Genomic DNA, 13,611 nt, shown 5'->3' with positions numbered 1-13,611 from the left:
GCGCAGATGCATGCGTCATAACTTGATAACTTGACAGATATAGGCACCCAACCCTAGCTGAATGCGAGAAGCACACAGTACGAGGTTGTCGGCCACTAGTACGGATGGCGTGAGCTCGAGAGCTTGCCATACGTGCAACAGACATGACGTGTATCTTGACTGCACTTTGGCGTCGAATGCATCCTCGCTCACATCACCTTCAAAAAATATACTAGTACTCAGTATATCCCTTTGGAATCCTTCGACAACTCTGCAGTCGACGGCACCACCGTCAAGGTGACGTACCTGTCCTGTTCGCCACGCAAGAGACGCCTCGATGGGAGGTCGGACACTCAACACATTTGTCATATGAACAAAAGACGAGAATGAAATCCTTAGATCCATCCGCGGTAGAAGCGAAGGTACGAGATCATGCTGATGCAAATGCACACAAAGACAAACCACCAGACGTAGTATCCGTTCTGCGTGTGGAGCTCGGGCATGTTGTCAAAGTTCATGCCGTAGAGACCCGTCATGAACGTGCCGGGCAGGAAGAGCGCTGCGACCACCGAAATGGTGTACGACACATCCGCCTGTGCTTTAGCGCGCGTGTACTGGTCGTCCGTAAGGATCGTGCCGAGCGCGACTTGGTATTCCTTGACGTCGCTCGCCATTTGCTTGAGATGGTCTTTCACGTCGCGCACGTAATTGCGGACTTCGCCCTAATTGATAATTGAGAAACAAATCATAAAAAATCCATGAAAATCATCAAAAATACCGTTTGAAACTCGGGCTGGTCGCTCATTGGGCCGTCGACAAGGTCCAAGAACGGGCGAATGAGCTTGTCCAGTGCAAGAAGCTGCTTCTTGGCGTGCGACACGAGCTTCGTGTCGAACTTCGTGCCCTCGAGCCCTTGCAGGGCCTCCAGGACAGCGACTTTGACTTCAAACACTTGGATGAGTGGCCGCATTTCGTCGACGATGGCGTTCAAAATCGAAATCACAAGAAAGTGCGCGTTGTGGTTGCGCAGCTTCGAGTATGACTTGCCCATGTTGTCGTCGTAGATCGCGCTCCAGAGCTGGAACGCAGCGTCGTCCATGTCGGCGTCCTCCTGGACGCTCAGCACGTTCTCATCGCGCGCCATGAAGATGCAGAGCTGCTGCGGCTTGCGCATGAGGCAGCGGAGGTTCTTGAGCATGCCGTGGAGCGTCTCGGGCGTCTGTGACGCGTAGTCATCATCGTCCGCATACTCTTCGTTGCCATCGGCTAGCGCTTGGTCGCGTTCAAAGAGCAAGTTGCGGTGCTTTTGAATGTAATTTTGGATGAGACACGCCTTGGCGTCGTCGACGGGGCGCGTCACCGGCACCACCTACGCGGCTTTTTGTTTGAAATGGCATAAGAGGACAAGGAATGATCGTACGAGAAACGAGTGGTCTTCATAATGCTCGTACTTGCACCGAATGCTGTCGCTCTTCTTGAGGCAGTCTTCGACAGCGAGCGGGTGGAGCTGGTACTTGATCGCGAGCCGGCGCAGGTGCAGGTCGTTGAGATCGCTGATGCCGGCCATGTGCACCCAGCGCACCTTGGCCCACGTGGGTTTCGACGAGAACATGAAGCTCTCGAGCTTCCGGACAGGGTCCACTGTGTGGATGGTCAATGCCGAGTAGTCGACGACGCGAAAGACGCTTTGAAGTGCGCGCGCCTGGAGCACGTACTCGGGCTTGAAGAGGTGCGCGAGCTTGACCATCTGCACGACGCGGACAAACTCGGGAAACGAAATGTGCAAATCTGCATTCGAGTCGACCTTGCGCACGAACGCATCAAAGTCGGCGCCGTCGGGGCACACAATGCCGAGCGCGAGGAGCCCGTGGTGAAAGGCGTCGTACGTCACGAGGTCGTTGTCTACCGATGACATGACAATCTGGTCGTTGAAACATGGAGCGTACTGTCGTGCGTAAAGTAGGCAAAGAGGCGGCACATGCGGCCGGTCGTCACGTCATAGTACGGATCCAAAAGCACGTTCAAGCCTTCGTTGTCCTCGGCGCCCGCGCTGTCGCTAAAGTTGGACGTCTTGCGCATCGAGGTCCGGCGATTGGTGGCCACGGATACCGTGTTGGCGTGGTCCCAGTCCATGACGCGCACGTCGGCAATGCCCAGCTTGGTCGGCGACGCATCTTCGATCCACTTCTCCTCTGCCGGGTGGTCGATGCGCACGGCGACCGAGTACAGCGGCTTCGTCGGCTCGAGCGGGTCGTAGTGCAGGAGCGGCAGCGTCTCGTTCGCCGCGTCCTCGTCCGCCGGTGCGCGCCCCTTGCGGACTCGTGGCGGCGACTGACTCATGAGAGGTTTCGCCCAATGGCCTTGCACATATCACTCCGCGGAATGGGCCAATCAGCGGCCGCGATCGTGGGGTGGCGAACAAAGGATCGCATTTTGGCCAATCACAGGCCGACTGTTGTACCGTAGCTGCAATCTTCAACCGCGTCATCCGAGTTCAAAGCTTTAGTTGGCGCTGCTGGTGACCTTGCCGCCGCGCTGGCAAGTCTTGCGAGGCGCACGCGCGCAACAGTGTGAGCATCTCGCTCTCATACAGCTTCCATGGACTACTACGAATCCATCTAAAAGGGTTATGGCCCTCACTCGCGGCCCAGGCGAATGCAAAAGACCAAGACGAGCCCCCGCGCCGCCGCCTGCGCAGCCACAGCCAGTGAATGAAGAAGGAGGTTGATAGTCTCTAAAATGGGAAGTCTTTATAATGAAGATAACACGATCATGTATACTCGTAGAAGAGTGGAGCACCCACCGCTGCGCCTAGCGGTGTCACTGCAGCAAGTAAGTACCAGCTATCGCTACAGTCCACAGCACAAGCAATACGCTGACTCTCAAACGATCCATTCAAACAACTTATGGCGACATACTGTCTACGGTCGCGTGCAGCTGCTGGCACAGGGGCACGCTGCAGTTAGTACGAGTACTCTCGCGCGTCGTACAGTGGGTCGCATGAAACACGAAGAGCTCGATCACGCCATCGACAAAGGGCATGGCGAGTACTTCGGCGCTGAAGGAGAACCAACTCGTGCACTGGAGCAGACGCTTCATGGCCAAGCACAGGTCGCAGTACGTCGCGCACGGCGCGTCGTCGCACGCGCACGCATGGACGAGCAGCTCGTTCATCTCGCACATGCCTCGGGGCAGCTACAAGGAGACGTTAGGTATTGGTTCTTGACAATGACGCACCTCCTCGGGCGTGGGTGTCACGGCGCTCTCTGTATCCGCGTCATCAATCTCTTCAACTTCATTGTCTTCTTCTGCGTCGTCATCATCTTGAGCCGAGTCATCGTCGTGCGCAAAAGAGTGGACAGAGATGGCCGTTGGCGCGCACACAGGGCAGAACCAGTCGGTGCGTGGCACGATAGCAAGGCCAATCGGTGCGTGGCACGATAGCAAGGCCAATGCAAAACGTGGGGTACACTATGCTGTAAGCTGAGACCCTGTCGCTCGAGGAAGTAGCGAATGGGCGAACCTCGGTCGCACCCGTCGCAGAGCAAGCTGGCATCAGCGTCGTCGCTCCCGTCGCAGATCTCACAGCATGCGCTCTATGCGATAATGCAAGCATTTGCCAGAAGCCATGCATGGGTAGAGTGTTGTCTACCTCGTCGCTCGAAGCACCATTCAAGTCGCCATCATTGCCGTCGTCGACACTCATGTCGGTGGCAGCGTAGAACTACATGGAACATCGCGATACTATGAGGTTCGTCTACATAGAGGCATGTACCAAGCGTACCTGGCGAATGATGGCAGCAATGTCTCTCGTCATTTGGCCCCGGGCGGGTGACCGCGGCAAAGCCAGCTCCGTACAGAGTCGCCGGGTCGACTCGAACGTGAGGCCGCGGAACGAGCTGCGCATGAGGGCGTGGAGCTCCTGCCATCGCTCGGGCGGGATCGCTGCCCGGCGCCGGGCGCGAACCTCGCTGTTCAATGCAACCATGGCCCGCCGGACGCAAAATGATGGTTTGACATTGTGGCTGACAGGGCTTTCGCTCAAAGTGGCCAATCACATCGCATTAGTCATAAAACGTCAGCCAATCACAGCGCGTCGTTACCGATCCAAGAACGGTCTCAGCAATTTGCCATTCTAGTGGCCGAGCTCATTTCTCTTGAGATACGACCAAGGGCTAAAACTACACCAAGTCCGTCGTTGCACGAGAGTCTTCTCCTCTGGTATCGCTATGCCGCCCCCCCTGAAGCCAGCTGTTTACTTGCGGAATTAGGTTGATTCGTGGTTTAAGTCCAACATGTTCGCAACAAAGATAGTCATAGTGATGACGAAGGTCCATGTCTGAATCAGTGGTCATGAGACATCAGACTACAGGACGCCAAGGATAACAGGTGCATTCAAAACCGTCTCTTGTATTATCTGGACAACCACAACCAAGCACTAGCTACCTAGTTGCAGGACGAGTGGCGGCGACGCTGCGTCTTCATGGCGGGTTGAACGCTGGTTGTGAGCACGGTCGTTGTGAGCAGCTTCAACTGGGTCTGCATTTGGTGAAGTCCATCGATCGTGGTCTGCAGAAGCGATGCAAGTTGCTCGGACGAACACGACAATGCGGCGGCGGGCGTCGTGCGCTGCGCCTTCGTCGTCGTGATCAACAAACGACGTGTCGCCAGGATCTGCTTGCTGCCGTGCTTGCTGGGGCTCATGCGCATCGCCTTGATCGGGCGCGCGAGACGACGCGTGGGTGTCGACGGCGTAGAACGCTTGATTGCAGTCCGAGCCATGGGCACGAGTGGCGCCGGTACTTGCGCGAGCAGCAACACATACGCGGCCACTTTGGCCAGAAAGGTGCAGCGAAGAGTGGGGTCCATGTCGAGGACTCTAAGCACGCGCTTCCACTGCGTCAAGTCCACAAGCTTGACGATAGGCGGGAGATCAGACTGCGCCACTGTTGCAGCACGACGGCACAAGTAGTGCCATCGCAGCGGGTGGCGTGCGCGATCGGCGTGCACGACTTGGGCAGAGATAACAATCGCCGACCGCCCAGGCTTGCCATACGCACGGACCATGTCGACGCGGCTGAGGCCAGTCTTGCGCGACTCGGGCGACCGCGCGATGCAGAGAAAGGGCCGCGGCGTCGCGCCGGACCGTCGTCGCTTGTGGAAGATACGGTACTCGTCGTCGCAGCCGCCCCACATCGTCTCGCGCAACGTGGCCATATGGGCGACTGCAAAGTAAACGCCCTCTAAGATGTGGCCAGCAGACGCGGCCGTGAGCGCCGTTGTCGCCTTCGCGTCGCCGCCCGCAGACGCGACGAGGACGTCCTGGAGCTTCTCAAGCTGCAAGTCTTCGAGGACTGCGCCCGTTGAGTGCGCCTTGGCAACGAAGTGGTCGACCCACTTGGGGTGGGCGAGGGCGTCATGCAGCAGCAGCATGGCGAAGGCGAGGTCGCGGGCGGGCGGCGCGGAGGATGTGGGTTTGGAAGCGTGGCTTGAACACTGAGCGACTCAAGATACCCGATAGCTGGTATTTGTATGGTATATAAACGCTAGGCTATTTTAATTAAATTACATGACAGCGATGTCTGGCATCTTTTTAAATAGTAATATCGTGTGAAAGTATACAAAGACAAAGGTAATTTAGATCCTGGAGTTGTATTTTTCAACTTTTTGGACCAATCCGAGAGACGTGTTGTTTGAATTCGCGCCAATCAGAACGAGGCAAGCGTTTTAGGATCTCGCCACCACGATCGCATTGAGGTTGGATGTCCACAGTACGCCCTTCCAGTGCAATAGCCCAGTCCGCTTGCAGCTGATGTATATTACCGAGCCGCAGTAGAATCTCATTGCCAGGTGTCAGAGTTTCCCATACCTGGCCCTTCGCGCCGCTTTTTCACTCTCAAATTAGTGGTTTAACAGTAAGTGCATCAGTTCTACATTGATGCGGAGAGCCGAGTCGCTGAAATGGCCACAAGAATGCGTCGACTCGCAGCTTTAGCACACATGCCCTCTCCCCTCTTCAAGTTTACCCGTAGGTTTTATACGTTAATCATTTTACCTCGTCTTTAACCCAGGCAAATGGATTTTACGCAACGTACAAACCACTTTGCCCTGTTGTCGCAACCCAGCGACAACGATGGAAACCACCGGCGGCGCCATCAACGTTCCAGTCTGGATCGCGCCCGAGACCGCGCCGGGCTCTTGCTTGGTGCTGCTGGCAGCCGATGCCACAAGCTCTTGCATGGTAGCAGATGCTACGCCCGGGCGCTGCCTCGCCCAAGAGTGGATCTTTGACGGCCACGGCATCACGTCGCTGGCCGAACCGACTCTGCACCTCGGCGCCGACGTCCATGGCCACTGCTGCATGTATCTGCCATCCGCGCCTCTCTTCAAGTGGGTCTTTTGCAGTGGGTATCTACTTGCTCGTCACGCACTGGGCTCTTGCCTCACGCTGCTCAGCGATGGGAGCCTGGCGCTTCGCCCGCTCGCCATTGGTGATGCCACACAGCAATGGCGGCTCGATCCCATTGCAATCGTCGAGGCACCTCTGCCACGTGTCACGCGTCTCGTAGATGACGCGGCCAATGATGCACTACCTACCGTCGACTTGGCGTCGCTCTCGGTGCACGACGTTGCCCATCTGCTCACATCCGGCGGCTTTCCATCGAGCCTCTCTGCGCAGTGTCGGACGCTTGAGATCAACGGCGACGCCTTGCAACATTGCTCGTCCGTCAACGACCTCATGCAACTGGGCGTGCAAGATGCCGCCTTGGCCGAGTATCTTTGGCAAAACATCCACTATTTTGGTCGCCACGGGGTGCCGCAGCGGCTCGTCACGCCCATAGTTTACATCATCCAGTCGGTCAAGGACCCTCGCATGTGCTTGCATTTGATCAGCGGCGACGCCAAAGGTGCGCCGAACGGCGACCGCTGCCACCTCTGGACCACCGTCATAAATCGACGCCATCCCGCGCAAGAATGGCTCCTCGAAGGTCCTTTGATCAAGTCGGTCAAAGACACGACCAAGTGCATCCATTTAGCGAGTGGCGCGTCCCCGGGTACGTTCAACGGTGACTTGTGCCACCTCTGGCGCGTCGTTCCCGGTGCCCACCCTGCTCAAGAGTGGTCGTTTGACGGGCAACGCATCTTGTCGGCCAAGGATTTGACCAAGTGCATTCATGTGGCGAGCGGCATGGCCCACCCGTCGTTCAACGGTGACGTGTGCCATCTCTGGGACGTCCAGCCCGGCGAGTACCCCGCACAAGAGTGGACGTTCGTGCCCGTGGCCGAGGCGTAAACCCTAAATCGAATTGTTACGCCACCAAGTTGGGCCAGTCTGTAGCGTGTAGTACTCGCACAACAGGACAGAGATGAGCCAAAGAACAGTGTTGATGCATGCAAAGGAACATTGTCGTATCGAGTATCGCTCTACTTGATTACAATAATGTCCATAACAAGCCGAGATTCGACCGACTCCTCTTCCAGTCCGAGGCAGGAACGCGATCACTTCATAACTTAAGGCGTCAAGGCGATACTAGTACTTAGGACGATACACCTGGACATGCTGCAAACGAAACTACGCCAGGTTGGACGTTGATGGCGACAGGGTTCGTCGGGGTTGTCCTTGCTTGGACGTTGGGACCTTGTCGACATCGATGACGGTCCTTGCGCCGGCTCCGCCGCGGGGTTTGTCATGCTGAATCATGGGAATAAAAAGTTATATCTTGTGCTACATACACTGTCAGAACTAGCAAACGCCGTGCGACCTTGGGCCATCTTCTGCGTGTAAGGTGTCGGTAGTTGCGTGCGACTTTGTCAACCGATTACGTTGGGAACCGACAGCAACGCGTCGGTTTCCGCAGCAGACACCGTTTCGCGACCATGGGCGCGGCTGCCAGCGTCGACTCGGGCGACTCGTACACCAAGGAGCAATGCCAGGCCATGTGCGGCGACCTTTTCGACGATGCGATGTGGACCATGCACGCGTCCAAGGCGTCGCAGACGATCTCTGGCGCCAAGCTGCACGAAGTGGTCTCGTCGGTCACGGACGTCTTCCTCACGCACGACTGGGGCGTCGACGGCGCCAACCACCGCCACGTGAGCGTCGTCAACCAGCTCCTCATCGAGCGCGGTATCACGACGTGGTTTGACGAAGAAAAGATGGAGGTCGGTGCCGATACGAAGAAGGTGTCCATATGAGAGGTGGTGGTAGGGCAACATCAAGATGAAGATGATCACGGGCATTGAAAACTCACGTTGCATTGTCGTCTTTGTGACACAGCGCTACATGGACAAGGTGGGCGGCCCGAATGGCGAAGACAACTGCCAGCTCGAATTCAACTATGCGGCGCGACGCAAGACAAACGCCAAGATGATCTCGGTGGTCATGGACCCAAACGCCAAGGACACGCGGGCGTGGGTTGGCCCCGTGGGCATGACCCTCGGTGGCGACCTGTACATTGATTTCTCGACCGTCTTTGACGCGCATCCAGAGTTCCTGCCCGCAAAAATCGACGAGCTCATGGCCAAGCTCATGACGATCATTGGCAAGCCACTCAAGCAGTGCTTTGCGGGTGGCGGCGTCGCGATTCCGCATGCGACCGTGCCGCTCGAGTCGCTCTCGACCGACCAAGTCACGACGCTGCTCACGGCCCTCGAGTACGCCACGTACTGCGACGTGTTTCGGCAAAATGAAATCAACGGCGCCGCGCTCATGGGCATCACGTGCGCCGACGAGATCAAGGAGATTGGCGTCACGCTGGCAATCAAAGCCCGCGCGCTCTACGACAAGATCCACTCGTTTCAAGCAACTGGTGTGCCCAAGCAACTCCTCCGCGAAAAATCTGCGCCCAAGCCAGCGCACACACCGCCCGCGACGACGCATGCAACCCCGACACCCTCGCACGCCGCTTCGAGTGTCCCTGCGGGCCCTTGTCGCATCGTGTCGGTCAAAAGCCCGGACCGGTGCCTTCAGCTTCAGAGCGGCGATGGCGAAGTCTTTAACGGCGATCGGTGCCAGCTCTGGGAGATCGCTCCCGGTGTGCGCGGCCAGGAATGGATTTACGACAACAAGCTCATTCGCCTCGCAAGCAACCCCGCCAAGTGCATTCACCTCCAGAGCGGGACGGGGCCGTCCAGTGATGGCGATGTGTGTCACCTCTGGGACGTTCAGCCGGGCAAGTACCCCGCGCAAGAGTGGCTCATTGAGGGCCATTTGATCAAGTCGGCCAAAGATCCGTCGCGCTGCATCCATCTCCAGTGCGGGAATTACCCTGCGTTTAGCGGTGACACATGTCACCTCTGGCAGATTCAATACCCATCCTACTCGGCCCAAGAGTGGACGTTTGTGTCGCTCACGGCGACGCGGCGCGTCCGACTGCAGTCGGCCAAGTGCCCCAACATGTGCATGCAAGTCTTCTCGGGCGAGAACGGCGACCGGTGCTTTCTCCGCACGACACACAGCGGCCCGTACCCGGCGCAAGAATGGATCTACGACGGTCGATACATCTTTTCCGTGCTGTCGCCGAGTCGATGCATTCACTTGCAGAGCGGTGACGGCCCGACCTCCAATGGCGACGTGTGCCATCTCTGGGATTTCCAGGACCGCCCGTCGTACCCGGCGCAAGAATGGATCCTCGATGGCAAGTTGCTCAAGTCAGCCAAGGACAAGTACCGCTGCATTCACTTGCAGAGTGGCACGGCGCACACGCCCGAAGGCGACTTATGCCACTTGTGGGAAGTCCAAAACTGCCAGTACCCCGGCCAAGAGTGGTTGCTCGTGCCTGTCGAGTAGCATACATCCTTCGTCCATCATCATCATCATCATCATGATGTACACAACATCACACGCCTCTATCTTGTTGTTTTGTGTTTACCATGGGTTGAGACGGGTTTGACTCGCTCGTCGTCTTCAACTAGATGGTCCCATGCGCCACAGTCAACTGCCAACCACCGCCGAACCCTTCGCTTCATTGATTATGGATAGTTAGAAGAAGGAGTCCAGTGAGCGGAACGGGTCCTTTTTCGCTTGTTCCATCATTGGGCTTTGCATTTCGTCAGCACACAATGTTCGATTCGACCTGTATTCCATGCGGTGGAGATGGTACGTCTCCTTCTCATGCGTTGGCAAGGCACCTCCATGATACCAGTGAGCGAATCGACGCGGCAACGCTCTGTCGGTTGACCTCGAAACTCCCTGTCCGAATAGTCCTTTTGTCGTTTACCGGCGCATCTTCCATGGAGTGCAACGCCATTAAACCTAAATTTGCAACCGAATGGACAAGCTTGGTGACGTCGTACTGGTAGCACCGCGTCCGGTGCCATTTCTTTTGCAGTCGGCAGCGAGTCCGTCGCGCTGCATCCACCTGCAGAGCGGCACTGGCCGGAGCGAGAACGGCGATGCCTGCCACCTCTGGACTACCATTCCAGGGACATATGCAGCCCAAGAGTGGTTCATGGACGGCAAGCTCCTGCGATCGATGAAGGACCCGACCAAGTGCATTCATCTCCAGAGCGGGTCGGGGCCGACGTACAATGGCGATGCCTGTCACCTCTGGGACATCCAACCCGGGTCGTACCCGGCACAAGAATGGCTCCTTGACGGCAAGCTCATTCGGTCGGTCAAAGACTCCTCCAAATGCATCCACCTCAAGGACGGCAGCGGCTTTGACGGTGACAAGTGCCATCTCTGGGACGTCCAAGACGGGGCGTACCCGATGCAGGAGTGGAACGTCGTGTATCTGCCGACGCTGCTGGCCGCCACCGACGTTGTGCCGCTCCGATCCCTCAACTGCGCCCAAGTCTACCAGCTCCTCTCGGCGCTCGAGTTTACAAAGCACAAGGACCTCTTTCTCGCCCACGAGATCAACGGCCACGCGCTTTCGTGCTGCGAGACTGCCGACGAGCTGCTCGAGCTCGGCGCGATGCCAAAATTAAAGGCCAAGTCGCTCTTCGAAACGCTACAGCAGCTGCGCGTCAGCGGTGTGTCGCTTGCTTTCTTTGGCTGCGAGCCGCTGCCCAAGCGCCGGTTCCGTATTCAGTCGGTCAAGTGCCCGACGAAATGCGTGCATTTGCAGAGCGGCGAGGCCGACACCGCATTCAACGGCGACGTCTGCCATCTCTGGGACACGATTCCGAGGTCGTACGACGCACAGACGTGGATCTTTGATGGCGCGCTCATCAAGTCGGCCAAGGACCCGAATAAGTGCATCCATCTGAAGAGCGGCACCGCCGCGTCTGGCAACGGCGATGCCTGTCACCTCTGGGACATCCAGCCCGGCTCGTACCCGGCGCAGGAATGGCGCTTTGACGGCAAGCTCCTTCGCTCGGTCAAGTGCCCGACCAAGTGCATCCACCTCAAGAGCGGTCGCAGCGAGCCGTCGAATGGAGTCGTGTGCCACTTGTGGGATGTCGTCGACGGACCGTACCCGGCGCAGGAGTGGACCCTCGTGCCTTGCTAGTCGAGCATCGCGTTGCCAACTACCTATTCGAGTACTCCTGTAGGCTGGAGGATGCGTCCGTAAGCCTACGTACTTGGCTCAAATGTATTCTCTTTTTCTCCACTACCTACCATCTATGCACCTCACGAGTCGAATCTTCGAGACGGTAGCCGGCGACAGACAATGGATTTGGATGCTTTGCCGACGAGATCGAGATGTGCATTGTTCCGACGACCAACTCCCCAGTCCGCCATCACGGGTTCCCATTCTGGGTCAACGACCACTCTGCTGTGCCGATGACGCAGCAACTGTCGAGCACGCTGCCTACGCTTCCTTGCGCTGCAAATGAAGCTTCCGGCGGGTGCCCGTTAGATGCGACGTGCGCAGCACCTATCTTTTTCATCTTGTTCGTTTTGAAATATCGGCTATTGTTGAAATGAGTTATTAACATGCAAATATATATAGTGAAGATGGTGGACTTCCTAGAGCGCTCGTGAGGTTTGGCCGGTACGTCAAGCTGAGGGCGCTTGGTCGGGGCTCGGGATTGAGTTGGGAATGAGGTAGCGAGCACACCAAGGGTCGGCGCGTAGGGCATGGAGCGACTCGGCAAGCCATATCGGCTACCGTGTCTAGAACGATGAGTCGACTACTCTCGGCCGAGTGATCCGTGTCCGCGCGCGTGACCGCTCTTCCAAAGGATGTGGCGCCAAGTCCCGATGGCCGTGCACGATCAAAGCTCTACACACCGTGTCCCAGGCCGCTTGAAGTTGGTCAAGATCCCAATGATCACTGCCATACATCTGTGCGGGTTGGATACATCATGTACCAGTGCGTGTCGCATCGCTTCTCAAGCTAACTTAGATCGCAAGATATTCCTTCGATCGAATGTTCATTGTTCGTGCGACACGCGACCCAACTGGGCACGAGTCCCGATCGCTCTGACACTACTCTCTTGGAGTCACTATATGCAGTCGCTCGAGGCCCAGCTGGCGACCTTCGCAGATATACCATATCCAACCTGACCTTGTATGTACCTGGATCCCTTTCAAATGACATATTCCTCTCTTTACGTATAAACGACTCTCGGTATTATTATGGTCAACATACTCTTTATATGTAAAAACTATATAAACTGAACGAAACCCGTTAATACAACCTGTCACAATGCATAACTCTCGTAAAAACTATATTTTCCACAATGCACATCGCCGAGTCGACGAGGATCCTCAGTTTACATTTTGCCACGTTCGATGCATCTCTTACCTGGCGACCTCATTCGGCTCGTCGAGACGCCCAAGGAGAAGGCCAAGGACGCGGTCGAAGCGCTCGGCGGCGCCGATGGCATCGCGTATGCGCTCAACGTGTCGCTCGATGCTGGCCTCTTTGGCGCCGACGTCGCCGACCTCCAGCAGCGCCAAGAGACGTATGGCAAAAACTACATTGAACCGTCCAAGCCCGCGACGCTCCTCGCGCTCATGTGGCATGCGTTCCAGGACCTCACGATCATCGTGCTCACGGGCGCCGGCGTCCTCTCGCTCATCCTCGGCTTCACGGTCGGCCACAAAGAAAAGGTTTTGCGCAACGCAACGACGACGCGGGCGCTCGCGGGCAACGCAGGCACGGCGTGGATCGAAGGCTTCTCGATCTTACTGGCCGTGACGATCGTCGTCATGGTCACAGCCCTCAACAACTACCAAAAGGACAAGCAGTTCCGCGCTCTGAACGCGGTCAAGGACGACGAGAAGATCAAGGTCATCCGCGACAGCGAGCCGTGTGAAGTCAGCAAGTTTGACTTGGTCGTTGGTGATATCGTCCGCCTCGACGTCGGCGACATCCTTCCGGCCGACGGCCTCGTGCTCACCTCGTCGGACCTCAAGCTCGATGAAAGCGCAATGACGGGCGAGTCGTTCTTGATGCTCAAGGACAAGACCAAGGCGCCATTCCTCTTCTCGGGTACCAAAGTCATGGAAGGCATGGGCACGATGCTCGTGCTCTGCGTCGGCGCATCGTCCCAGGCCGGCATGATCTCGTCGCTCGTCATGGGCAAGGCCACGCCAATCAAGGAAGCGCCTGAGATTGTCGTCGAGAGTAGTGGCAACGCGTACATGCAGCTCTCGACGCCGCGCAGCAGCCTGCAAGAGGCCAAGTTGGCGGCCAATGCTCCGGCGGGGTCGTCCAAGGCCGACAGCGTCTCGCC

General features: G+C 57.2%; 7 protein-coding genes across 7 annotated transcripts; 4 read left to right on the top strand and 3 right to left on the bottom strand.

Annotated features, from left to right (window-relative positions):
* Nucleotides 1–325: 325 nt before the first annotated feature.
* On the bottom strand, nt 326–2,344 carry SDRG_02175 (hypothetical protein). Its single transcript, XM_008607748.1, has 4 exons — nt 1,926–2,344; nt 1,400–1,881; nt 758–1,348; nt 326–701 (listed from the first exon to the last, which is right to left on the bottom strand). Exons 1-4 carry the CDS (start codon nt 2,317–2,319, stop codon nt 375–377), a joined length of 1,794 nt encoding a protein of 597 aa, XP_008605970.1. The 5' UTR covers nt 2,320–2,344; the 3' UTR covers nt 326–374.
* A 510-nt stretch (nt 2,345–2,854) lies between these two features.
* On the bottom strand, nt 2,855–3,967 carry SDRG_02174 (hypothetical protein; the record flags this gene model as incomplete). Its single annotated transcript, XM_008607747.1, has 5 exons — nt 2,855–3,174; nt 3,217–3,287; nt 3,503–3,575; nt 3,632–3,703; nt 3,764–3,967. The coding sequence occupies 5 exons, from the start codon at nt 3,965–3,967 to the stop codon at nt 2,884–2,886; spliced, it is 711 nt and encodes a 236-aa protein (XP_008605969.1). The 3' UTR covers nt 2,855–2,883.
* A 400-nt stretch (nt 3,968–4,367) lies between these two features.
* On the bottom strand, nt 4,368–5,461 carry SDRG_02173 (hypothetical protein). Its single transcript, XM_008607746.1, has one exon. It carries the CDS (start codon nt 5,410–5,412, stop codon nt 4,426–4,428), a length of 987 nt encoding a protein of 328 aa, XP_008605968.1. The 5' UTR covers nt 5,413–5,461; the 3' UTR covers nt 4,368–4,425.
* Nucleotides 5,462–6,080: 619 nt separating this feature from the next.
* SDRG_02172 (hypothetical protein) lies at nt 6,081–7,360 on the top strand. Its single transcript, XM_008607745.1, has one exon. It carries the CDS (start codon nt 6,113–6,115, stop codon nt 7,271–7,273), a length of 1,161 nt encoding a protein of 386 aa, XP_008605967.1. The 5' UTR covers nt 6,081–6,112; the 3' UTR covers nt 7,274–7,360.
* A 445-nt stretch (nt 7,361–7,805) lies between these two features.
* SDRG_02171 (hypothetical protein) lies at nt 7,806–9,837 on the top strand. The gene is made up of 2 exons (XM_008607744.1): nt 7,806–8,142; nt 8,189–9,837. The coding sequence occupies exons 1-2, from the start codon at nt 7,858–7,860 to the stop codon at nt 9,767–9,769; spliced, it is 1,866 nt and encodes a 621-aa protein (XP_008605966.1). The 5' UTR covers nt 7,806–7,857; the 3' UTR covers nt 9,770–9,837.
* A 355-nt stretch (nt 9,838–10,192) lies between these two features.
* SDRG_02170 (hypothetical protein) lies at nt 10,193–11,537 on the top strand. The gene has a single exon (XM_008607743.1). It carries the CDS (start codon nt 10,251–10,253, stop codon nt 11,433–11,435), a length of 1,185 nt encoding a protein of 394 aa, XP_008605965.1. The 5' UTR covers nt 10,193–10,250; the 3' UTR covers nt 11,436–11,537.
* Nucleotides 11,538–12,664: 1,127 nt separating this feature from the next.
* On the top strand, nt 12,665–13,488 carry SDRG_02169 (hypothetical protein; the record flags this gene model as incomplete). The annotated part of the gene is made up of 2 exons (XM_008607742.1): nt 12,665–13,443; nt 13,482–13,488. 2 exons carry the CDS (start codon nt 12,665–12,667, stop codon nt 13,486–13,488), a joined length of 786 nt encoding a protein of 261 aa, XP_008605964.1.
* Between the last annotated feature and the right edge of the window lie 123 nt (nt 13,489–13,611).

This window comes from Saprolegnia diclina, assembly GCF_000281045.1.
Source record: "Saprolegnia diclina VS20 unplaced genomic scaffold supercont1.5, whole genome shotgun sequence".
In the NCBI taxonomy this organism is placed as follows: domain Eukaryota; phylum Oomycota; class Saprolegniomycetes; order Saprolegniales; family Saprolegniaceae; genus Saprolegnia; species Saprolegnia diclina.
Note: the sequence above shows the minus strand (reverse complement) of the source record. Positions and strands in the feature narration are given on the sequence as shown.

Coding starts and splice junctions, on each gene's coding strand:
- SDRG_02170 (XM_008607743.1), top strand. CDS start 10,251: ATGGACAAGCTTGGTGACGTCGTACTGGTAGCACCGCGTCCGGTGCCA.
- SDRG_02175 (XM_008607748.1), bottom strand. CDS start 2,319: ATGAGTCAGTCGCCGCCACGAGTCCGCAAGGGGCGCGCACCGGCGGAC. Junction 1,882..1,925: donor TGCCTACTTTACGCACGACA/GTACGCTCCATG, acceptor TGTCATCGGTAG/ACAACGACCTCGTGACGTAC. Junction 1,349..1,399: donor ATGAAGACCACTCGTTTCTC/GTACGATCATTC, acceptor AAAGCCGCGTAG/GTGGTGCCGGTGACGCGCCC.
- SDRG_02172 (XM_008607745.1), top strand. CDS start 6,113: ATGGAAACCACCGGCGGCGCCATCAACGTTCCAGTCTGGATCGCGCCC.
- SDRG_02171 (XM_008607744.1), top strand. CDS start 7,858: ATGGGCGCGGCTGCCAGCGTCGACTCGGGCGACTCGTACACCAAGGAG. Junction 8,143..8,188: donor TTGACGAAGAAAAGATGGAG/GTCGGTGCCGAT, acceptor AGGTGGTGGTAG/GGCAACATCAAGATGAAGAT.
- SDRG_02173 (XM_008607746.1), bottom strand. CDS start 5,412: ATGCTGCTGCTGCATGACGCCCTCGCCCACCCCAAGTGGGTCGACCAC.